The 26,631-nt window shown below is 37.8% G+C and overlaps 1 protein-coding gene across 5 annotated transcripts in view; it reads left to right on the top strand.

Annotated features, from left to right (window-relative positions):
• pik3r2 (phosphoinositide-3-kinase, regulatory subunit 2 (beta)) overlaps positions 1-26,631 on the top strand; it is a 92,093-nt gene that overhangs the window by 32,660 nt on the left and 32,802 nt on the right. Inside the window, exons 1-2 of one of the 5 annotated variants that reach the window (XM_008433463.3) lie at positions 4,128-4,874; positions 6,828-7,637. The exons of 1 other annotated variant lie outside the window; for it this stretch is intronic. In XM_008433463.3, the coding sequence (XP_008431685.1) occupies positions 7,319-7,637 (319 nt within the window). In that variant the 5' untranslated portion in view covers positions 4,128-4,874; positions 6,828-7,318. Of the gene's footprint in view, positions 1-4,127; positions 4,875-6,229; positions 6,672-6,827; positions 7,638-26,631 lie in introns of those variants that run through there. 3 more of the 5 variants (XM_008433458.3, XM_008433460.3, XM_008433459.3) reach the window with 3 other exon arrangements.

Below are 26,631 nucleotides of genomic sequence, written 5' to 3'. Positions count from 1 at the left end.
GTAAATATTTTCCCAAATGTGGCTAAAACTGCTGCTAGCTGGTTTACTCTCCGATCGGAGGCTGGTTCCTTTAATTACATTTGGAGAATGGTAAATTGACAATGACTAATAACGGCTAACACTTAAATGCTGTTTTATTAAAGTTGATACAGAAAGTGAACTTTTTAACGTTACAACACTGACTGACAGCGGTGTATATATTTTCCAAATTGTGGCTAAAGCTGCTGCTAGTTGGTTTACTCTCCGATCGGAGGCTGTTTATTTTATACACAGTCAGAGAATGGTGAATTGACAATGAGTAATAACAGCTATCTAACACTTAAATGCTGTTATTATTAACCTTACCTTTTATTATATCCTTAAGATAATGAGTATCCGTGAATTTTTCAGTCAGGTTTCCTGAGGCAAAATCACACCGGAAGTAAAGATACACCGCTTCGAGTTATTGCGGCCATTGTCTGACGTCACTGTGAAAAGGGTCTATTAGGGAAATACCTAAAACTTGTAGTGCTTGGAGGACCAGTGCTGAAAAACACTGGATGCGACGTTGGTATTTCATTTATCTGATGTCAACCACAAAACAACATTGATTCAATGACACAGTTTCAACGTTAGTTAATTGGCTAGAGGTGGATGGTTGTTTGATGGTTGATCCACCATCAGTTGTCGACCTCAACAATATTGATTCAATGACACAGTTTCAACATTGGTTACTTGGCTAGAGGTGGATGGTTATTTGATGGTTGATCCACCGTCATTTGTCGACTTCAACCAAAAATCAACCATTAATCAGACTTCGGCATTTCAGTCATCAGATTTCAACCACAAAATAACATTGATTCAATGACACAGTTTCAACGGTTTGATTGGATGGTTGTTTGATGGTTGATCCACCATCATTTGTCAACTTCAACCAAAAATCAACGATTCTAACTATAATTCTACGTTGATTTAACATTGTGTGCTATCTGGGATATGTTCTCCTTAGAAATTAAATGTTACAAATTTAGTTAATAAACTAAAGTTGGAAATTTCTTTAGGACTTAAAACAAAAAGCAGAGCTGCAACAACTTAAAACTTAAATTAATGTTATAAATTCTTTTGATAATCCAGTGATTGTATGCAGAGTGCTGGTACCAGTAGTTTGTACAAATAAATAATTAAATGACATCAAGTTCTCAGCACTATTTCAATGGTACTGAAAGAAACATCAGCTTAAGTCCACATGCAGCTGCCTGGGCATTCTGTTGGTTCTAAACACCGCACAGCATTTGAGATGTGACAGTAGACTGGTACTGTCTTGTAAAGCTCTTCTGAACAGAAGAGATCTCCCAACAGCTCCGCTTTATGGTCCATTCATATACATCTGAATGGTATACTGGATTTGTAAAAAAAAAAAAAATCTATGTATTCTCAGTGGCTACACCAGCTTGTCCTTTAAGTAAAAAGAATCAAAACTGAATCTCCAGTCAGTTCTGTAGCAGCCAGCCTCACTCCTACAAAATGCATTTTTTTATTTCATATCCATCCATTGTCTCTACCTGCTTATTGTTGCAGGTAGATGAGCCAGCTGGGGGGCTGTTGCCTATCTCCAGAAGTCAGTGGGGGGTGCTCCTGTTAACCTAACAGTCTGTGTGACGAAGCTGGAGAACCTGAAACAGAACCCACAAATGCCTGGGTGAAACATGCAAACTCCACACAGAAAGACCACTGGTATTTATCCAGTTAACTGTGCTGTCAGCTATGCGTCTCATACTAACCTAAATTATGAACAAATGAACATACCAGTCTGTGGCTCAGACTGGAAACATTTTTGATTCTGCACATATTTCCTTCATCAGGTTGGTTTAGCTTTTGTACCTTTGTAATTAGCGCCTCCCGCCTTGATTTCTGTGCTCAGAGGATACCATATAACAGAAAAATCATCCAGTGAAAGAGAATAGTTCAATCTCAGGAATATTGGTATATAAAACAGTTGATCCCTTCAATGAAGCACACAATCAATTTGCTATTCATAATAGCACATTTAAAAAGATTCAAGCTTGGAGTTTATAAAATCATAAGAGCAAATCAAACAAATGTTTATCTGAAAAGCTTTATTTATATTAGCGGTTCTCAATGTGGGTGGTACGGCCCCCCAAGGGGCGTTCAGAGGACGGCAGGGGGCGCTGGCAGACATTTTTACAAAAGGGGGGCGCTGGGATGCCTTTGGGGGGCGTTTGGTCGAAGGTAAACTTTACACCTTAAATGCCCCTGTTTAGACTTTGAACAACTTGCTAAAACTGTATTTCGTAACATTAAAACATGCATGGCACAACTGTATGAATGGTAGCTCTTCTTTAACAGGAAAGAAACTAAAGTGGACAACAATAAACCAAGAGAGGATAATACTAATCAAATGAAACTAAATGGAAATGAATGAAGAACAAAATGCAAGAATAAACTAAGAAACCAAAGTAAATACAGAGGAATAAACTGGTATGGCAAGACTTTTCGAGCAATAATTAATATAGAGGACTGTATGGCAATAATAAACAGACACTATTTCCAGGTAAAATAATATTGTTGAGATGTCATTGGTCTGTTGAGACCACATCTAATACTGAGAATAAATATATCTTACAGACCATAACAGTAAATAACTTATCATTTATTTATGTTTTTAATTAGATTTGATATATTCATTTCTTCAATATTATTTTTCATGTCAATGTTAATGTCATGAAGCTGATGACTCTATGACACTTTGAATTTGACTCATTAGGATTTGATTAAGAACCAGATTTGTTCTTTGTAATTTCTGCCCAGTAAAACTATCCATCCATCCATCCATCCATTTTCTTAACACCCTTGTTCCTCAGTGGGGTCGGAAGGGTTGCTGGTGCCTATCTCCAGCTAACGTTCCGGGAGAGAGGCGGGGTACACCCTGGATAGGTCGCCAGTCTGTCGCAGGGCAACACAGAGACATACAGGACACACAACCATGCACACACACACTCACACCTAGGGGCAATTTGGAGAGGCCAATTAACCTGACAGTCATGTTTTTGGACCGTGGGAGGAAACCGGAGTCCAGTAAAACTATTAATCTATAAATCAATCGACAGGTCTATATAAAGATATGATCCATGTTTCTGTCTCATATTTGTATGGCATTAAAAGGACCTGGAACTTTTGTTTTTCCACTGAAAGCTCTGGTTTGCACAGTAAATGCCATGTGGGTGAAATTTTATGGATAATACTCTGATGTCCCATTCTCCTGAAGGCAGCACAGAGCTGCACCACAAGAAACCGACAGAAACACTGAAGAGAAGAAGAGCTATGATTAATGTAGTTACAGTTCAATCCATGTTTTAATGTTGCAGAGCTCGGTCATTTTGCAAATAGTTAAAAGTTTAAACTGGCATGTTGTACATCTTTTATCTGCTCATTTTGTGCAAGATTTAACAACTAGAAAATGGCACAAAATAAGAATATTTTTTCCACTCTGATTGGCTGCTGTTAGGCCTACCAATTTTAACTTGAATGTTCATTGCATTTTTCGTAGACACCTGTGAAAATAATTTCTATTCCAATGGCTTTTTTGTTCTCTGGGAAATTATTTTTGATGATAAATACAGAAACAAGCATAAAAATCAAAATATCTACAATAGTGATAGTAATATTAATAATAAAATAATGGTCAGTGCAAATTAGCCTGCAAATTCTTTATCAGGGGGCGGTGAGGGACCTGGATAAAGGCTAGGGGGGCGCTGGCCCAAAAAAGGTTGAGAAACACTGATTTATATTATTCTTAAATTTGATCTTACTGATTATTTGTGCAGCATTTTTCACTTTACTGTTACTGCAGACAAAGTCTATTTGTCTCTACTGCATGATTACAGCAAGACTCATGAAGATTTCTCAAATCACATGCAGGCGTGAGTCTTTCCATGTTATGTTTCACATTCCAAGCCTTGGATAGTTGAATTTATTTAAAATTACCATTTCTCCTGAAATCATGAGCTGACACCTAGGTGTGAAAGACTTGAAGAAGCTCAGTTTGGGAGTTGTTTTGCTTGGATGTTTGATCACTGCCTAGAAACATTTTCTAATATTAGAACGTTTTCTTGATTTGCCCGGCTTCTTTGGTGACTGTGGAGCACATGGCCAGACCATTGACCAATCAGAGTGCAGGACTGGCTTTCCCTCTCTCTAGCAACAGTGAGTTTCTTGCTGCCTATTCATTATTTATTTTCCTGTGGTCTCCCTCTACTGCTGGTAGGAAAGTGCTCCATTCGTGTCCCACTCTGCCGTTTTCCTGCTTTTAGCTGCTCTCTACCCAGACTGAAGGTGTCTAAAAGGGAATGGATCTGTGGACGCCGAGCTGACAAGCTGCTGTGCTGACCAGTAATGCAGAAATAAGACACTTGGACCGTAACAGACTCTTTACAACCTCGCAGGACTTGTTTTACTCTGGAACTTACTATTAAACTTGTGCTAAGCTTTTTTGAAATCTTTGATTTTTTTTTCTTTTTTGCCGTCTTTGTGCTGGCTTTCATTGACCGTAAACAAATAAAACATGGCAACTGGAGAAACAACAGGACTTTTTCTCAGGATGACAGCGAAGGGAGAGGGGACAGTAGAAGGCTGGACTTTTTGCATGTTTTATGGGCTCAGGTTAGGGGGGTGAGGAGCAGGTGGAGAGATGAGGCAGAGGAGTTTTGGCTCTGGGTGGGTGTTGGGGGGGTGATGGTGGTGTGAGGATTACGGGCTGTGGTTGGGTATGCCAGTGCCACGTGTCTAGCCTGGCACTTCTTGCTTGTCGATCTGGAGGATGTGGGACTGAGAGTCTTGCTGAGCCTGTCCAGCTTCTCTCTGAGCAAAAAAGTGGGGTGAGTTTTGCACGATCCTGCATCTGGGTATTACACTAACCTTAAACATTCTCTTCATATATATATATATATATATATATATATATATATATATATATAGTTTTTTTTCATATTCACAAGGCGTTTTCAGTAAACGTGTGTGCTCATTTGGAATGCCACGGGGGAGAGAGAATAACTAGTCTAAGGTTTAGAAGCATGCACTTTTATATTCATGCATGCAGACTGGACGTTTAGCTGATTATTTTGTGCACTATCATTGCAAATGTTGTCCATTCGTGGAGATTTCTGAAACGATGGAGTACACCAGGCCTCGCAGACCAGGCCTTCAGGTTGTCGGATTTAGCCATTTTGGAAAAGACCCCAAATTTCGTTTTAGCAAATAAACCAAAACAACCGGATGATCGCAGTCACTATTTTGCCACACTTTTTATTCCTACTTGTTCCTGCTCCTCAGACATCATTTCATTCTGTTTAGACTTTAATAGGACCATTGTCCTTGCCAGGTCCACAAACTACAGATGTTGTACTTAATCTGGAAATGGTAATCTCTCATCTGTCTCATAATTTCTATTTTGAAATGTAATGCAGCAGCAGTTTGTATTGAGTCTCATTCTTAGATTGCTAAATAGACTTCTGATTGGTCCATAAGGGATTCTATAATATTGTTTTCTGTCTGTGATTTTTAGACTGATAATTTAAAAATAATCGTCTTTCATTTATTAGGCAGAATGAGTTAGAAGAGGGCTGCACAGTGGTGCAGTTGGTAGAGTTGTTGCCTTGCAGCAAGAAGGTTCTGGGTTCAATTCCCGGCCCCGGTCTTTCTGCATGTAGTTTGCATGTTCTCCCTGTGCATACGTGGGTTTTCTCCGGGTACTCCGGTTTCCTCCCACAGTCCAAAAACGTGACTGTCAGGTTAATTGACCTCTCCAAATTGCCCCTAGGTGTGAGTGTGTGTGTGCATGGTTGTTTGTCCTGTGTGTCTCTGTGTTGCCCTGCGACAGACTGGCGACCTGTCCAGGGTGTACCCTGCCTCTTGCCCGGAACGTTAGCTGGAGATGGGCACCGGCACCCCTCCCGACCCCATTAAGGGACAAAGGTGTTAAAAAATGGATGGATGGATGAGTTAGAAGAGATTTCTTATTTATGACTATAAACAACCTTTTTAAGCTGTTTTCTTTTAGATGCTCGGCACAAACTATATATGCTGTGTGCATTTCATTTGGCTTTGCAGTTATGTATATTGTGGTTTTCAATTACACATAACCCCTGATGATGTATTTGCTGCATTTACATATAGAAATCTTTACACATTAATGACTATTTGTTTTTAACTAGCTTTATGTTGCATAGAATAAATGTGATAGAGAGTGACTGAAGTGTTTTGATTAAAGCAAACCAAAATAGATCTGAATCAACACAGTTACTGCTTTTCTGTCCCGTGTAGGAACAACTGTGGCAAAGCGCCCTGCCAATTTAGGAACATTCTAGCTGATTTGTGGTTCATGTCTTTGGTTGCATGCTCATACTGCAAAATCCTTCCTTCCACTTCTGTTCATCAGCCTTGTTGGTGTGCGTTTTGAAAGAAAGGTTATTTCATAGTGAAACTTGTCGTTCCTGTGGAAGGTGTTCTGCGGAGGGAATGAATTTAGCTAAGGCTCCAGTCCAGGTCGCAGTCTGCTGTTGGCTATGACGCAGCATCATCATCCGATCTCTCCTTCATAAGTGTAGACTGCACAGATACATGGAGCTGTCGCAGTTCGCCATTTTCATGCATCGCTTTAGCTTCATTTCACGTAGGTCTGTGCCGCCTTTCTTTGGGTATTTATCGATCAGCGTCATCCTTTTAGCCGTAACTGTGATTGTTTCGTAACATCTTTTTTTATTATTTTCAAATTAGTATCACTTGTTTAACTTATTTTTTTTTATTCTTTGTTTCCTGTTTCTGTTACGCAGATCAGTTATTCCTTCTCCTGAATTTCAGCAAACTTAAAGGATTAAAAAGCTCTCTACTCCAAACATTTTTCCTCCTGATTTTCGACAGCTATTTAGAGCGTGGAGATCCACCAACACTGGGCTGTTGGCTTTTTGTAATCTTTCATCAGAACACAAAAGTAGGACAAGTCTCAAGGTTTTTGCTGCTTAAAGGAGTATGTTGCCGATGCTCTCCCTCTGCTCCATCATTTGGCTGAACCGCGGAATCAAGCTGAGGAAAGTACAGCAGTCCAGCAACACTGGCCAGCTCTGAAGCTGCTGCCACTGCAGTCATTACAGCAGCTACGTTATAAACTAGTAAAAATGCTTCTAAGCTTTGGGTGACTTTCCCCTCCTTCCTTCAGCCCCCCCCAGCCTAGAAACCACAGCGCCAACACCTCCCTTTAGTGACTCAGCAGCAGCTTCAGTTTCTGAGCAGGATTCCATAATTTTCGAAAAAAGGAACTCCTCCGATGGCGACAGATGGTTTTCAATACCGTGTGCTCTACACATTTACCAAGGACCAGGAAGAGGACTTGGACCTGCAGCCAGGGGACCTCTTGACCGTCAGCAAGGCCTCTCTGATGTCAGTGCAGAGCTTTGAGGACGGCTTTGAGGAGCACCCGGAGCATCTAGGCTGGCTCCTAGGATACAACGAACGCACCAAGCAGAGAGGCGACTTCCCAGGGACCTTCGTCGAATTTGTTGGTCCCATCAAAATGGCCCATCCATCAAGTCAACCAAGGTCCCAGCGACCTCTCCCAGCTACTCCCATACCAGAACCATCTCACAGTAAGATCTTTCACATTATTTTAGATGTTAGATTTTAGTCCATCTCTGCTTGATGCTGGTGTTCTGTTGGTTTGGTATGCCCTGTCAGTATAACATACCGTAAATCCAACAGGTTTGTTTATCAGCCAACCTACCGATGTTTCTGTTTTGATGGGTGTTGCACTGAACCAGTGTAGGTGTTTATAAACTACTATATCAGTGTATCTCACTAAAACAAAATAATAAACAACAAATTATTAATAATTTATTCACTGGATGAAAAGTGGGATTTTCGACAGCTATTGACACCTAGTTCTGCCGTGCGCATGGAGATTGAGGGCTATCGGCAAGAGGTTTTTGTCAGAGTGGAAAATTGTAGAGCACTGCCAAGAATGGTCAAAAACACTGTGTGTCCATGTTTCCCTATAACCAGGGGTGAAAGTAAGGGGATACGGCAGGGCACTGCGTACCCCTAAAAGATTTAGCGGGGGTACGCAGTATTCAAGAACAATCTAAAACACGACTTAACCCTTTGCAGTCGAGGTCTAAATGGCCATCCCAGTCTCTCTTCACTGTGCGTCAGCGCTCGCTATGAAGCCATGTAGCGATAGCTAGCAAAACTACTACTAACCCTACACACACCACAAACTCTAACTAACACACTTATAGTCTCAAAAACTCATCGAAACACTCTTAGTAAAATCCACAGCATCACTGCACCCTAGTCTCTTGCCGTATGCAAATCCCCCCCCCCCTCGTCTCTTTCCGCGTGTCTCCGTTCTACCTAGGAACAGACCGTCAACACATTTTCATTGGTTGTTTCGAAATGTGGTACATTTAGACCCCACAAAATAAGGCGGAAATGATCGATCTTATTTCTGGCTTTATTTTGAAGTAAATAACCACAAAACCAATATAAAAACACCACTTTTATAAAGTTTGAAGTCCGTGCTGTCCAACAGAGTCGAAATGAAAACTCGGTATGCCGTCTGTTATTACGAAGCCTTATTAATGCGTCACATGCTTCATCCATCCATTTTCTTGCACCCTTTTTCCCTCAGTGGGGTCGGGAGGGGTGCTGGTGCCCATCTCCAGCCAACGTTTCGGGCGAGGGGCGGGGTACACCCTGGACAGGTCGCCAGTCTGTCGCAGGGCAACACAGAGACACACAGGACACACAACCATGCACACACACACTCATACCTAGGGGCAATTTGGAGAGGCCAATTAACCTGACAGTCATGTTTTTGGACTGTGGGAGGAAACCGGAGTACCCGGAGAAAACCCACGCATGCACAAGGAGAACATGCAAACTCCATGCAGAAAGACCCCAGGCCGGGAATCGAACCCAGAACCTTCTTGCTGCAAGGCAACAGCTCTACCAACTGCGCCACTGTGCAGCCGCGTCACATGCTTGTACAAAATAAATAACTTATTTCCCATTTCATATTGTTTCTGAACTCTTCGTGCTTTGCTAGAGCAGGGCTGCAATACGTCGATCACGGAAGGTTTTGAGTCGATCTCGGCATTAGGAGACAAACTGAACGCCGCCAGGACGCTGAGACCAGCACGTCCTCCTCTGGCTCGTTTAAAACGTTCGTAACTTTATTAAAGAACAATAAAGCAACTTTATTGTTTATTGTCTGGGTCAATATAGCATGACCCAGAGTCATGCTATGTTGGACCCAGAGTCATGCTCAGTGATCATTGTTTCAACAAGGTGTTGCGTAATTCTGTGCGTTTCGGTTCCATGCCAAAATAACTAGCAGAGCAGGAGTTTAAAATTAACTAATCAACCACCGCTGTGTTCAGGGAGTGTTTATTAATATTCGCAAAACTAAATATCAAGCCTGCAAACCTAATATTGTAACGGGCTGAATGTTTTTAACATAATCTCTGGTTGGCTTGTGGAGCGCAGGAATGACAGAGAGAGACGAAGAGTAAAAATGTGTGAGTGGTTTAGAGTTGATCCTCTGTTCGGGTTGTTTTAACTTTGTCTTGGTGCATCACAGCCGCTGTAGTTTCTGAACATTCAATAAACGACAAACTTGGACTAATTACCTTGTTCTTTGTGAGTATACATCATTTACAACAAACATCAAATACAGTAAATATGTTTCATTAAGTATTTAACAAACAAATGGCTTCTACTGCGATAATTGTGTGAAATTAAATGAAATGTCTAATATAAAAAATAGTTTGGTGCTGTCGGGCTCAGAGTCTGATAGGCTTTTCCTTTATCAAACAAATTTTATTTTTGCCTTTTTGGAAATATTGATGTTGATGAGACATTCTCCAAAATGATAACCTTTTTCAACCTTTATAGCCCCACTGTTGAAAATGAGGCTCTAACATTCACAAATGACATTGAAATAAAATCCAGTCCAACATCTGGTTTGATAGCCCTCAGGTGATTCCTCTGTAACCTGTTGGATAAAAAATATCCCAACTTCAGAAGATGTGCTTTTAACAACAGAGCTCTGTGGTTCCTCCCATCAGTATGAGAGTCAGGGTGAGGAGGCGCCATGTTAGGAAGAGAAGTGGAAGCTGCAGGATCTTCAGAACAAACAACACTGAGTTGTTGTTGACTCTTCTGAAATTGTCTCCTAATCTGGACTTTGTGATGAAATATTCTCAAATACTGGAATACTGGCTCAAAAAAACCTGTCTTCCAACATGTACTCCTTCAAATGGGGATGTAAATACATGTTGGTGTTGCAGTGCAATGGGCCAAACAGTTTAACACATTTTGAGACGTCTGTAGGTATGGTTCAGTTATAGAAGTATGCCATGAAGAAGTATGTTTGGTGTTTGGAGAAAGAATATTAAAACAATAATCTATCTTATCCATTATAATATATATTACACGTGTGTTAGGAGCACTGAAAAACTTAGTTTTCGTTGAATTGATGATATAAAAGAAGAATATACATGAATACATACAATAGACTTTTGTTAAACGTGATCTTACTTTGACATTCCTCCCATCTGAAGATTTATCTGGTGATGGGAGGAATTGCACAACTTAAACAAAAATAATAATAAAAAAGCATGTTCCGGAGTGGTTCATTGTACATAAAGTATTTTTGTGAATTATATTCAAACTAATGTTAATGTTCACTGATTGCTTTAAAGACCCAGAGTCATGCTATATTGGACCCAGAGTCATTCTATATTGGACTCAGAGTCATGCTATATTGGACCCAGAGTCATGCTATATTGGAGTGTTAGTGACACCATTCCACATCACAATACAGGACTTAAGAAACTACAGATTTATCAGTATTCAGTTGCTTTACTCTCGAGTTTAAATTGAAGAACAAAATGGTTGAAAGTATGTGATACCTTCTGATAGAGTAGAAACATTTGTATTCTTTTTTTAAAGTTTTGTTAGTTAAGCACTAAATATAACTAATGGATGATGAATCATTATATTCTGTATAAACTAAAAAGAAGACAGCTAAAAGTAGAATTGAGTAAATAAGCATCTACACATTTAAAAACATTTTAGCAATTAATTATAAGAAAAATAAAATATACTGTCACGTAACTTTTGAAAAAAGAACTTTTTAGAATGTATTTTTTTTCTGTCAACTTTCATTTAACACTCCAGAGTCCAGTTGATGGCAGTAATGCGCTTTCATAGTCGGTCAAGCAGCCGCCATTAAACTCCAGAGGAAGATTTGCGCCGGTGCTACTGCTAAACCCAACATGAACGAAAATGCCAGTGCGTTGTGTGAAATGGTGGAAAAAGTACTTATTTCACGGAGTTACTTTTTCAGTATCGTTTTGATATTAAGCAATGTCCCGGCGGAAAACAACAGATGACACAAGACTCTCACGGTAAGAAAGCTTTTATGAATAGCGAGCACGTGCAGCGAGGTGAGTTGCTTTGTTTGTTTCTTATAGAAAGCGGTCTGTCGTTTTCATATGTCAAAACAAGTGTAGGGTGAGATTTCGTAATCTACTTTTTATTACTTGTGATGTTCTGAACTCTTAAAAATACTCGCATCTTCTTTTATTTTTTTCAGACCTGAAAAATGGCCAAGCCTCAACAGCCAGGCCTCAGCCCACGGTGCCGAGGCGCTCTTACGTAGTCCACCAAGACGAAGTGAAATTCATTAAGTTATGATTTCACATTTAGTGAATATTTGTAAGGAAAACTGATCTTCCGGTTATTTTATTTATTTTGTTATAATGCAGTACAGCAAGGCAGAGTGTCTTAAGCAGTAGAGATCGACAACATGGCGGACGGATATAAGGACGGAGCCATGTAGTCGGTATATATTATGTACAATCACTCCGTTGATTCCCGATTGTACAATGGCTGGTTGAGAATAATTTTAACTTATTTACTTATGTATTTTTGAGAAAGCTATATATTTGCTACAATATTTTTTTAATTTTACATTTATTTCCACAGACACTCCACAGAATGGGAGTCACATTTGTGTCAATCAGAACTCTTCACGAATGTTCTGATGTCCGTAATGAGGACAGAGATGCAACTGTGTGTGAGTATTTACTATTTAAGAATGTTGATTATATTTTATGCTTCAATATTGTTTATGTACATAATGTAATAATGCTATGTATTGACAATGCACAAAAATGTTTTCCAGCTACATCCAGGACCTACTGCCAGTCATCCAGATGTAGCTCAAGAAAGAAGCAAGTAAGATCTAGAGATGACACAATTCCTTGAATGATTCAAGTACTGTGATTTATTAAAATCCATCAAGGCAGATACCTCTGAGTTTGTTGAATTATGTTTTACTAACTGCTTTTAATTCTTTTTTCTTCCAATTGTTTCCAAGTGTTTTCTCTTTTTAATTAAAGTTTTTATTTTCTGTAAGAATGTATTAATTTAATGTGTTTTTTTTGTTATTGTTGTTTTTGTTTTAATGTCTTATGTGCGCATACTAAGCTGGAAGTTGCCAAACAATTTCATTGTAGTTTCATAATGACTAAAATATGCCTGTAGCTCATAATGATTGTCTGTTCTGTGTTAACAGCTGATGGAGGAAGGCAGAGAGTACTGGCAGCAGAGGAGGTGGCATTCCGGGAGGATGGCAGCTATGAGGCGGTGTCAGGATGGACCCCAAGTACCCCCAACCAGGAGCTCAGTGACATTAGGACTACACTACAGGAAGATACGTCAGGTCTACACTACAGGAGAGACATTGGGCCTGTCCTGAATGCAACATAATGTTGGATTGTGTTTGGACGAAAAAAACACTGCCAGATGGTCCAGAAATGGACAAGCATTTATGTCTTATTTTGTGTGCAAACAGTAAAAAAAATAAAATGAAATAAAGAGAAAAAAAAACTTCTGTGCCTCTTTTATGTTCCTCATATATAAACATGTTGCATATAAGCAATATAAAAGGAATATATTTTAATACAGCATTTATTTTTTATATAGATTTTTTAAAATACAGCATTAAAAATATTAATGATTGGGTTTATTTATAAAGACATAAGTGCTATCCAATGGGCACACATCAACCAACCAATCAATCACATGTCAATGATGAACTGTGATGTCATTGTTTTTCATCCAATGACTGAGAATCCACATGGGTCTGCTGAAGCGCCTTTGCATATGCTAGGCTATTCGTATGCTAAGTAGAATCGTTAACACCTCCTGCCTGCCCGTTCCCCCGAACCTCCACTCCCCCCCCCTGGGATTCCGCAATCGAAAGATTTCGACTCCCGTGAGTCGTGAGACACTGAAAATGCAAACTGTTGATTGCTGTCGAGATCTGTCGCTCACAAGCTGCGTTCGCGTCAGAATACAGGGTCAAAAATCCCACTTTTCGTCCTGTGATTGTTTACAGAATGGTTGGTTTCCAGGGCCAGTTAGCTTGGGCTAGTTTGAGGAAATCATGGAGTAGGGGTGCACCGATTTATCAGCCAGCCATTTTATCAGTATTGATTTCCTTCATTTTGGGAGATTGGTGATCGGCTGATACTTACATGTGAAGCTGATCTTATCCACTGATCTTATCTACCTCATCAAAGGTCTAAAAATCAACCACTGTCATCTTTTGTTCTCCTGTGACAGAGATTTGACTGACAGGCCGGCCCACCAGGTCATGTCTGCACATTCGAGGTTAACAATAGTCATCCCCCTGTTGCCAATTCATCAACTTTCTTGCAGTATTTAGAGACATTTCAGACAAAAAAAATCAACCAGAATTGGAATTGGTAGGTCAGGCTTTTGAAAGATGCAGCCCTGAAGTAGAGAAAAGAGAAGTCTTGTATCTGAATAATAACTGATACTTGCTAAATAAAACCTCCAAGGTTTTGAGTATTTCACAAATTTGTTAAGCAAAGAAAAACAAGAAATCGCATTTATGTAAATATTCACAACTTTTGGTTAATACTTCGTTGACTTAATGTGTCTTAAACGTTGAATCTAATGCCTCCAGCTCATCTCACCGATCTTTAGGCAGCTGTGTATGCATCGCGGTTCTATGCATTGCTATGGGCAGGCCCCAATAAATAAATAAATAAAGAGACTGCTTATTGGGAACAATAGGTTCCTGCCATGCATTGCATAGGCAGGCCCCAATAATGAAGAAAATCTGCCATTCCTCTAAGAAAAAAATAAGAATTAATTTTTAGGTACCCCCCCACCATTGTTAGAACAATGGTTCAGTACAAAGTGTAGGAGGAGCAACAGCAGCACTGCTGAACGGCAGAGGCTCCTAGAGCCGCTGAAGTGAGGAGCTAGCTTTTGCTGTGGCTCTGCAGCACAAACAAAAACCCCTCCAGTAAGTAAATTCTTGAGGCAAAAGACATGTAACACGTTTTATTTACTTTCACTGCTCAATGGGAAGAAATACATTGACAATAAACAGTTCGCTATTTTATTACTTTGGCTGAATAAACTGCCATCTTATGCCTTGGAAATCAAAACTAGCAAAACTCTACATTGCTTTCATAACTTGGCTCATTTTTCTGTCGAAGGTAGCCAATATTTCAATTATATTTAGCTTTCTAACTCTTACTTTAATAAGAAGCGTTTGAAACTGGAGCGTTAGCACTAGCTGACAGTTCTGTATGGGAGCCGAGAGCAGAGGGGCTATTGGAGCTGACAGTAAAAAAAAAAGTATGCCTTTATTTCTTACCATCTTCAATGTAGAGCTTTTAAAACCACAAAATAAAATCTGAATATTTTTCTAGAAAACTGTGGAGCTGACCTTTAAGTTTAAGTTAAGATACTTCCCAATTGTTCAATTCCTACATATTTATAGGGTTTAACATGAAAAAACAAAAAGAAAAGTTTAAAGCAACTTATAATTTAAATAACACATGACTTGTATTCAGAACCGCTGCAATAAATCAATATTTATGAGGAATTTTATTAAGTGGAGTTACTTATTAAAACTTTTTATTTAGAGCCATACGTTTTTGTAAAGGTGTAGCAGAGATTAGATCTGTGACTCTGAACCAAACTCATATCTAAGCAACATTTGAATCTTAGTTTGACTTATATGGGTCTCAACATTAATGAGAAAAACACTTTTGTTATTCATTGCTTCTTACTAGTCATGTTTGATGGTGCACCTTGAATACACACAAAAAAATTAAACCACATTTTACTGTAACTTTGCTGACCCCCCAAAATTGCTCTTAAAATTTTTTTCTGTTTATGGTGAAATAATGATATGGGATTTACGCCCTTGGACACACTTGATCAAATGTTTATTTTTTAAACCTCATATTAGATTTGTTGAGTTGGTGCATTTTGACGTTCCTCCTCCCCGAGGTATTTACGCAAACTATCCTATTTAGTTTCAGAGCGTTATAGTTCCTCGCCACATCGCTTAGGACTTGTTGCTGCGCGCTTGAAAGAGGAGATGAGCTGCACATGCAGGCTGCAAAATGAGATGCAGGTGATCGGCAGCAAGAGTCGGTGATCAGCGATCACCGATCATACACTTTTTCATGGAAATCGGCCGATTATGATCCGTGGTCGATCGATCGGCACATCTCTAGTTGATCATATTTGCACAGTGATTTCATGTCTTTTGTTCTCAAAACTTGTAATACTTTTGCTTACATTTTTATTTTGAAAGCAGGACTTCATGTCTTTCGTCTATGCTCGGAGCAGATCTTCACTTGCTCATTTAATGGAATTTTCCTGCCATAATCCAAGAGCAAACATTTTCAGTCTGAAAACAGGATTTCATGTCTTTTGTTCTCAGAACATTTAATACTTTTGCTTACATTTTCATTTTGAAAGCAAAACTTCATGTCTTTCCTCTCAAAACCTGTAATGCTTGTACTCAAAACTTCTCTCGCTCACAGGCTCTACTCAGATTCTCTGCTTGGCACAGTTGCCTGGCAACCTCTCAGCCAGAGAGTCCATAATGAGGACTGATTTCCTTCTAGCGGGTGTGCCTGTGTATGGAGAGCCATTTCAGCCAAAATTAAATAAATAAATAAATGGGTGAAATAAATAAAAAATGAGTAATAAATCAAAAAATGAAGAAAATGAGTGAAATAAATAAATAATTTGTTAAATAAATAATTTAGCTTTTTCATTAACCCATTTTTTCATTTATTTATTTTTCATATTATCAATTTCTCAATTTCCCTTTTTTCATTAATCTATTTTTCATTTACCCACTTTTCATTAATCTATTTTTCATTTAACCATTTTTAATTTAGCTTTTTCATTAACCCCCTTTTTCATTTCTTTATTTTTCATATTATCAATTTCCCAATTTCTCTTTTTCATTTATCTATTTTTTATTTATCCCTTTATCCATTTACCCATTTTTCATTAATTTATTTTTCAATTAACCACTTTTCAATTTCCCTTTTTTATTAACCCAATTTTTTCATTTATTTATTTTTCAGATTATCAATTTCTCTATTTCATTTATCTATTTTTCATTAATCTATTTCTCATTTGTCCATTTTAATTTATCCCTTTATCTATTTACCCATTTTTCATTAATCTATTTTTTAATTTAACCATTTTTTGATTTCCTTTTTCCATTAACCCGATTTTCTATTTCCCAGTTTCATTAATCAATTTCTCATATATCCCTTTTTTATTTACCCAATTTTCTTTTATCTATTTTTCATTCAACATTTGTTTGAAAAATCTTTACTTTTCCCATTTTCCAATTCCCCTTATTCATTTAGTATTTCCTTATTTTCTTATTTATCACATTCTATTTCCCCGCAAAACTTAGGAAAAAAATAAATGCAAATGAGGAGAGGCACGTCATCAGGCTACAACTTCCCCAATTGGTTGGTTAGCGTCACACCCATACTTTGCTTCAAGAAAGATGGCGACCTACTAACGGGTTATCAATAAGCTGAAGCGCATTAACTTCATTAGAAAATAGTGTTATTACTGAGTTTATTTTTCGTGTGGCCGCTCAGACAGTGCGTGTTTCAGTTGGCGGCTCTCATGGACTCAGAGCTTCACCGTCGGGAGTTTTTATAGTTTGAACGAAGCGGCCGCTGAAGTTGGCTTACGATTGAAGGTTCGGGACACCTTCGTAGCTACCAGCTGTGATCCAACTATAAGGAGCAACTTTACTGTACATCGTAAGTGAACTGCAATATCCAGAGGCAGCTCTACGGACCATCGGGCTGAAAGAATGAGAGTGGAGAGCCTTGGAGATCTGCATCGGAGGCCATCTTTCAGACATGCACCGCTGCTGTCCGTCCAGGATCCTCCGGTTGCCCAGACGTTGCACGGTAAGCTACTAACGCTGATGTTTGTTTTCCAACTACAGTCATATTTAATCAATAGGGCTCAATTACGATCGTGGAAGGGTTTGAGTTGATCTCGGCAGTAGGTGACAAACTGAACGTCTCCAGGATGTTGAGACCAGCACGTCCTCTGATCCAATACATCTTATTAAGGAAAAAATCAACAAAACGTGTTCAAATTAATGGCCCAACAGGTTGATTAAAGACAGTAAAAAGGTAGGAGTGGTTTCGAGTCATCGCCTTGTTTTACCTTTGTAAACAGACAACCTGAATACAGTGACCTTTAGTGAGGGTTCAGAATGGAGAATGGATAAAAGCTGAACTCCTGCTACAATCTTTGCCTCTCTTGGTTACATCCCTGAGGTGTGCCAAGTGTGGCCCACATGCATTTAAAGTAAATATGACTATTAATTTAAGTATTTCTTTGTATGTTTAACTTGCCCACCTTAGTTTCCCTGTTTTTGGTCAACGTGTGCCTCAACATGTGGTTACTGTTCCTTAGAGGTGGACAGAGGACCCACAATTTATCCTCTAGGAATAACAGTAGCACTTCAACATGTTTTTACTCAAAGTAAATCGTAGCTGAATAAGAAATTAAACAAGAGTAAAGAAGCATTTGGTAAAAAGTTTCAGTACCGAGTAACTGATCAAGTTATCAATTATTTCATATCTAAAAAAAATTACACAATTAGAAGGCCCAAAATATTAAGTTCAGTGGAAATTTTGGTATTTTAAAGACAAAATGAAAAATTAGTTTAAATAATAGTGATGCTTCATAATAAAATGACTTGAGTAAAAGTAAAAAGTTCACATAGTAAGAGTATTCCTAAAAGTTCATTTGAGTTTCAAAAAGTTACTCAACTATATTTAAGTAAATGTAATTAGTCACTCCTAAACTCTGCCCTTCTGAGGGAACAGGAGAAGGAACTGTTAAGGAAATAAATTAATCTTGATACTAAACATTGTTTCAATTAACAAATGAATCATAACACCCAGAACATATTCTGTTATGTTTATTCAAGGGTGAAGGAACAGAATGACTGGAGATCCTGGCTGAGAGGGACCAGGGCTGACAGTGAGGAGAACCGTCTGCACTGTGAGCAGCACCAGAACTCCTGATGGGTCTCCTTCAGGAAGAACCAGAGAGACGGCCGACCTCCACAGAGAAGAGTTCACCCAAACATCAGAGGAAAAATGAATGCTGCTCAAACAGAGCAGCCTCTTTTCTTAAACCCAACACACACAGGGTGTTGTGGCCCTGATTAAAAACCTGCTAACTTCAATTTAACTGAAACACAGAACATCCAGAAATGTGATGAACTTCAGCTGTAGAGTGGAAATGACACAGTGAGATGAAAACTTTTGTCTATATCACTCTGTTATACAGGACATTAACATTTTAAAGTGTTTTCCAGAGCACCTGATACAAACGATAGCATTAGCTCATCCATCAGACATTTACTGAGGCCTGGTGTGACAGAAGGAAACACCTGAAACATGCAGGGCAGACGACCTGAGGACTGACTGGTTAAACTATTTCACTGACGCTTCAGATTGCAGATTTCCAATTGAAGGCGTCCGTAAATGAACACAATCAATATTCAATAAACCAAGCTGTGTAAAATAACTGTTAGGGTTGCTATTAAGAACCCAATATGTCATGTTTGTTCATTTCTATGTTGTCGTACATACAAGGTACGACAACGTTTAGCTTCATGTTGAAGAATCTTCAGTGTAATGAAACCAAAAAATAAAACGGGTCCAAAACTTTCAATCTGTATTCTATTTTTGTAGCTTTGTTCTATTAAGATTGTTTCGTTTATTTTAAGCCACAAACAAACGAACCATTTTATTGTCTCTGGGACATGAAAACATGAGATTTGATTAAATTAGAACTTCACATATTAGAAGGAACACAGATTTCATAATAATCAAACAGTTTGTTTATTCAAAACGGTAAAATACAGACGGTTAATGCATATCAATGGTATAAGAACAGACACATTTTTTTAAATGAATGTGTCACCAGTGCATTTGGCCGAGTGTTCCTGCTCCAGAAAGGTGAAGGTCTCTGGTCATCCTGAAGCTGTGAGCCCACTGGGAGTCTGAAGGAAAACACTGAGACCAGAGGCCTGCAGGATGGTCTGCATCTGAAAACATACATGATGGAAACATTAATGAATGTGCTGCACCAAAAAGCTGTACTTTTGACCTGGTGGCGATGGAACCAGTTATGGTAGATCTGAACTTTGGTTTGATGACCTAAATATGAGAAGCTTCAGACTGACAGGAGTTGGGTTAAAGCCACATCTTGTGAAGTTGGGATATTTTTCCTCCAACAGGATCCAGAGGAATAGCAACAAACCAGAAGTTGGACTAGAATTTATTTCAATGTCATTTGTGAATGTCAGCTTCTCATTTTCAACAGTGCATATGCATGTGGGCCACACTTGGCACACCTCAGGGATGTAACCAAGAGACGCAAAGATTGTAGCAGGAGTTCAGCTTTTATCCATTCTCCATTCTGAACCCTCACTAAAGGTCACTGTATTCAGGTTGTCTGTTTACAAAGGTAAAACAAGGCGATGACTCGAAACCACTCCTACCTTTTTACTGTCTTTAATCAACCTGTTGGGCCATTAATTTGAACACGTTTTGTTGATTTTTTCCTTAATAAGATGTATTGGATCAGAGGACGTGCTGGTCTCAACATCCTGGAGACGTTCAGCTTGTCACCTACTGCCGAGATCAACTCAAACCCTTCCACGATCGTAATTGAGCCCTATTGATTAAATATGACTGTAGTTGGAAAACAAACATCAGCGTTAGTAGCTTACCGTGCAACGTCTGGGCAACCGGAGGATCCTGGACGGACAGCAGCGGTGCATGTCTGAAAGATGGCCTCCGATGCAGATCTCCAAGGCTCTCCACTCTCATTCTTTCAGCTCGATGCTCCATAGAGCTGCCTCTGGATATTGCAGTTCACTTACGATGTACAGTAAAGTTGCTCCTTATAGTTGGATCACAGCTGGTAGCTACGAAGGTGTCCCGAACCTTCAATCGTAAGCCAACTTCAGCGGCCGCTTCGTTCAAACTATAAAAACTCCCGACGGTGAAGCTCTGAGTCCATGAGAGCCGCCAACTGAAACACGCACTGTCTGAGCGGCCACACGAAAAATAAACTCAGTAATAACACTATTTTCTAATGAAGTTAATGCGCTTCAGCTTATTGATAACCCGTTAGTAGGTCGCCATCTTTCTTGAAGCAAAGTATGGGTGTGACGCTAACCAACCAATTGGGGAAGTTGTAGCCTGATGACGTGCCTCTCCTCATTTGCATTTATTTTTTTCCTAAGTTTTGCGGGGAAATAGAATGTGATAAATAAGAAAATAAGGAAATACTAAATGAATAAGGGGAATTGGAAAATGGGAAAAGTAAAGATTTTTCAAACAAATGTTGAATGAAAAATAGATAAAAGAAAATTGGGTAAATAAAAAAGGGATATATGAGAAATTGATTAATGAAACTGGGAAATAGAAAATCGGGTTAATGGAAAAAGGAAATCAAAAAATGGTTAAATTAAAAAATAGATTAATGAAAAATGGGTAAATAGATAAAGGGATAAATTAAAAATGGACAAATGAAAAATAGATTAATGAAAAATAGATAAATGAAAAAGAGAAATAGAGAAATTGATAATCTGAAAAATAAATAAATGAAAAAATTGGGTTAATAAAAAAGGGAAATTGAAAAGTGGTTAATTGAAAAATAAATTAATGAAAAATGGGTAAATGGATAAAGGGATAAATAAAAAATAGATAAATGAAAAAGAGAAATTGGGAAATTGATAATATGAAAAATAAAGAAATGAAAAATGGGGTTAATGAAAAAGTTAAATTAAAAAATGGTTAAATGAAAAATAGATTAATGAAAAGTGGGTAAATGAAAAATGGATTAATGAAAAAAGGGAAATTGAGAAATTGATAATATGAAAAATAAATAAATGAAAAAATGGGTTAATGAAAAAGCTAAATTATTTATTTAACAAATTATTTATTTATTTCACTCATTTTCTTCATTTTTTGATTTATTTTACTCATTTTTTATTTATTTCACCCATTTATTTATTTATTTAATTTTGGCTGAAATGGCTCTCCATACCTGTGTGGCTAGTATTGATTGTAGTAACCTGCGCCACCCACTGGTTGTAGGGAGAAAAACGACGTCAGCTTTCTATTCCGTAGTACACTACACATCCGCCAGGAGAGAGTTTTACAAGTGAAGATTTGCACCGAGCAGAGACTAAGTGTGAGCGTGAGGAGAAGTTTTCAGTACACTCATTACAAGTTTTGAGAAGAAAGACATGAAGTCCTGATTTCAAAATAAAAATTTAAGCAAAAGTATTACAAGTTTTGAGAACAAAAGACATGAAATTCTGCTTTCAGACTGAATGTGTGTACTCTTGGATTATGGCAGAAAAATTCCCCCATATTTCAGTGTGTTTCTTTATTTGTCCTGTGTCCGCCTATGTTGCCTTGTGATGGACTGGAGATCTATAAATGGTCTATGCTGCCTTTCACTCAAGGAAAGTTAAATATTAGCATTAACCACACTGCAGCAGATAAACAGTTATTGGCGATTGTTGCATGTCATGGTGTCTCCATAGTGCATTGTAAGCCTGGCGAGCCACCAGGCTTTACTTTTGCCCCCGCCAGGCTAAGCATTGCTTATTTTTTAAAGTCTTTTTAAAATGTTTACAATTTTTAAGACTTTGTAGTTGGTGTTAAGGGATTAATCTTACAATCTTTCAATAACACATAATTATCAAGTGATATTTTCAAATTTCCTGCCAACTTTAAACATTTTTTAATTCAAAAAGACGACGGACCGCTGGATGAATGACTGCCCTATCGCTCCCAACAACCGGTCTTAGCAAGTTTTTTGGGGGAAACCTTGGATGTGTACTATCAAAGAAAAATCTTTCTCATCTCATTCATGAAAAGAAATAGTCTCTGCATTTCCATGAACAGGAGCACATTCACATAGCAAAACATCAGAACAATTCTCGGTAACACTTTATTTGAAGGGGGTGAATAAGACTGTCATGACACTTTCATAAACATGACATAACACCTGTCATGAACTTGAATAAGCCTTCATGAATATTTATGACTGTTTTCATAAAGCGTCAGTCGGTAAATTATGACATTTTTAATACAAAGTTGACATTATTCAAAATGTCTTTGTTATGACAACTTGGCATTAACCAAGAAATCTTTACTGTTTAAAATTTACCTTTAATGACGTAAAGATATCTAATTTTTAAAGTGCAGTCAGTAATACTTTTATAACAAATTTATATCAGTAAACTAGTGTTTTTAGCCTCTAAAGTTTTTCACTGTGCTTGTGCCAAAGTGGCAAATACGTTAGTTCGGTGTAAAATGGTATATCTCAGCACTTCCTTATAATATCCTAAAATTATTTATAAACAGATTGTGCAATTTTGAGCGATACAGGAGACTCAGTGGTCTGAAAAACGACCAATGGGTGGTGGAATTGTTGGCTGGCCGGAAAAATAGGCAGGCAAACCCAGAAGCAAGATGGAGTGTCCCGGTGGTCTGCCCTCTGAAGTAAGTAGAAGCTAAACCTGCAGGCTTTGCTCTCCTATTATAATGAGACATAGAGTAATTATAAATGATTTCAGGTTCCGTTTTATATGTCTGGTATTTTGATACTCTGCCCTCCTCATATATTTCTGTTGGAGGGAGCTAATGTTTATGTCAGCTATGCTACTTTAGCTCTTCGCAGCTAAGCGTGGATTTTTATTGTCACTCAGCACAGTTTGATAGTCTGTCTTCAGTCTTAACTTTAACCCATTTTGATCTAATTTTATGATGCCGAAGTCGGCAAGCATCTTCAGGAGATTAGTGCAGTAATGGATATTGGTCACTATCACTGAAACCGTATTTTGTTGCTTCAGCAGTAATGAAGGTAGAAGTAGACCTGCAGGAACATCATCTGCTGCTAGACTTTATTCACCAGAACATAATGAAAGGTATTTCATTTATGTTGCTTTTTCAACATACTTAAGGATTTAGTCTAATGTTCATACATAGGCCTGTCAGAATAATCAATTAATCAAATGATACATTAAAACACTCAATCATGTCCATTGGCATGATTTATAGTTTCTCTTTTTTTCTCTCTTTCTACCAAAAACTGGATGATAAAAGTCTTCAGTTTGGTACTTTGGTCTCAACTAGACCTTATTTTGAAAAGCAATTTTGTTTAAAAAGACTTCAAAATTCATTGGTTTTATTTATTTTGGATATTAAAAATGTCTTCCACTTCCAGTGTTAAATGTTCATTTGAATTTAAAGTTTAATGACCTTTGAGAATGTGTTCTTGCATTATTGTTTTGTCATTACCATTATATTATTTTCAAAAATGGCCTCAAAAGAACTATATTATCATTTGTTTAGAACTTCTGGAACAATTTATCATACAGTAACATTTTTCATGGTGACAGACCTATTCACACATCCTCCAGAATCTTCAGATTAAACTGTTTGTGTCTGGATCTCTGAAATCCACAGAGATCCCATTTCATCAGCCCTTAAACAAATATATACCTCATCTGCAAACCAGGACAAACCTGCTGTTCCTATTCGTCTTCATTTCCAGTTGACTAATGTAGATGGTAAAATATATTCAGATGGTTTAGATTTTCACAAGCAGTAAATTTATTAATTGATATTTTGACACAATTGACAGCTAATAAACACATACTTAAGAAAATAAATATTTTATGCATTTATTTAAAGCACCACTGCAAAAATAGACTCCACAGCAAAACATTTAATGCATACATATTTGATCCACATAAAAAGAAAAATTTCTACATACATTGTGATGATTCAATTAATTTTCAGGTTCACTAATTTACTGTCACAGTCAGGTTTGTCAGTGCATCAGCTGTTCAGGAAAATCAACATAAATTTTTCTAACACTAACTGTCTATTTGTACTTTCCTCTGTATCTTCAGACAATCTGCAGCAGCTGAGATTCTGGGAGGTTCAACACCAAAACCTGAAGCTTCAAACTGAGCCGTCAACTGGACCAAGACGCCTTTCAAACTACTACAGTAGTTAACCTGCTCTGTTGGTAGATGTTATGGTGTCTCCTCAATCTGTACAGACTGGCCTTGGTCGTCTTTGAATGCACAGCTTTATGGTGTTTTCTTTTGTTTATTGATTATTGTAAATATTTGAACCTCCATGTAAGTTTTAAGACATTTCATTGTTAACTTTGACCATGTGTCTGAGCTCTGAACATCTTGTCCTTCTGGTAACTCCAGGTAGGTTGCAATTCTGGAATATGACCACACTGAACGATAATGGGTTCCTGGTAGCTTCACGTTTTATTCTTCTCAATTCATGCATGTCTTTTTTCTCAACACGTTTCTTGTGATCCTGTTGACTTTGCAGCAAAACGTTTGATGGTTGCCTCAATATCTTCTGAAAGACTTTACAATTGTGGACTTTTCAGAGACACATTTCTTTTTTGGCCCATTTTGCCTGTGGATAAGAAGCTGCCTAATAATTATGCACACCTTGATATTGGGTGTTGGTCTCCTTACGTCCCACTCTCCCTCATAAAGCAAATACATTAAGCTAATAAGTTTATATTCGATAAGCATTCAAGTTTATACAGCTTGGAGTTGGAAAATATGCATAAAATGATGATATGGTCAAAACTAAAACTTGCCTAATTTTAAGCAGGTTTGCTTAAAATTGAATTATTCTTTCAGCAGAACAGAGGCTAAGACTAGCTTTATTTGGCTACCCAGATGGCACAATATGAGCAAAACAACATTGAAAAAATGTCAGGCAGAGACATTGAATCTACTTTGAAGGGTGCGACAAACAGCATACTTTGATTCAAAATTGATAAGCAGTTTTTCCCAGCCCTGGTTCTTAGGTCAAACTGACCTGCATGTTTTCAGTTCAGCATAACCCTGTTAATCAGCTATCAATTAAAATTATGGTACCTAATAATGGAAATGCCTAAAACTTGCAGGTCAGTGTGCCCTGAAGACCAGTGTTGGAAAACACTGGATTTGACGTTGGCGTTTTAACTATTAAAATTTGACTACAAAACAACATTGATTCAATTACATATTTTCAACATTAGTTAATTGCCTAGAATTGGACGATTGTTTGATGGTTTATCGACCATCAGTCATCAACCTTAACCCTAAATTCAACCTTTGTGACCTTTCCTGATGTTCTCCTCGGTTAGAATATACATTTTGCTTAATTCCTTTGTTTAATGAATAAAGCAAGATTAATTGTGTAAGGTGCTGTTAAATTAGTTTCTTGTCCAGAGATAAGAAATGAAATTACATATCAAAATGACATTTTTAAAAGAAATAAATATTTAATGAGAAGTTCCAACATTTTCATAAGACTGTTGTTCAAAATAGCCACAGAAGGAAAGCACTCACTTCCAGACTTTGAACATGTCTTATGCTCAAATTAAATTGGCAAATTTGAATCCCCACTCAGACTGTATTGTACTGCCTCCTTTACAGTGCCACATTTCCTTCCTTAAAGAGTTATTCTGGTTTTGCCTGTCATGAAATGTTTCAAATCTTTTTAACACGTTCTATTGTCAGACAAAAATGACTTCAGTAAAATCAAAAACTCGTTTAAAAGCTTATAATTTCTTTTATTAGACAAAAAATATCGCCCCAAACCAACCTAGTCTGGGTCAATAATTTAATAGCCTTGAAAAAACTAGTACCTGATTGTGGACAACCAGGACACCAACAATAGCCGCCATTAAGTACTGATGTTACCTGGCAGTACCTCTCTCATATTTGATGTAGTTTTGCTTGATCATTTGGATCATGGCATTTTACAAAATGTAAATTTATTGGTTGTTTCATAATCGATGACTGTATGATCATTTTGTGATGTAAATTTCTTTGAACTGCTTTGTTGCTGAAAATGTGCTATACAAATAAACTTGAGTTGATGTTGTCAGACAGGTAGTTTCTGAAGCTTTTTAATTTAGTCTGTGTTCTTACTTCTGAACCTGGTGAACTACATCTTTAACTGTCACCCTCCAATTTCCAGTAGTTTAGAAGGTACTCCCTTTTGGCTGTGACTTTGGGTTAACCCTTTAATCTTTTCTTACAACATATCATAAGCCTTATCTCTTTGGAGGCACAGCTAATAAAGGGCTAATCCATCTGCTTACTGAAAA

The sequence above is a fragment of the Poecilia reticulata genome, chromosome 17, assembly GCF_904066995.2.
Source record: "Poecilia reticulata chromosome 17, P_reticulata-male-v2, whole genome shotgun sequence".
Lineage (NCBI taxonomy): Eukaryota > Metazoa > Chordata > Actinopteri > Cyprinodontiformes > Poeciliidae > Poecilia > Poecilia reticulata.
Note: the sequence above shows the minus strand (reverse complement) of the source record. Positions and strands in the feature narration are given on the sequence as shown.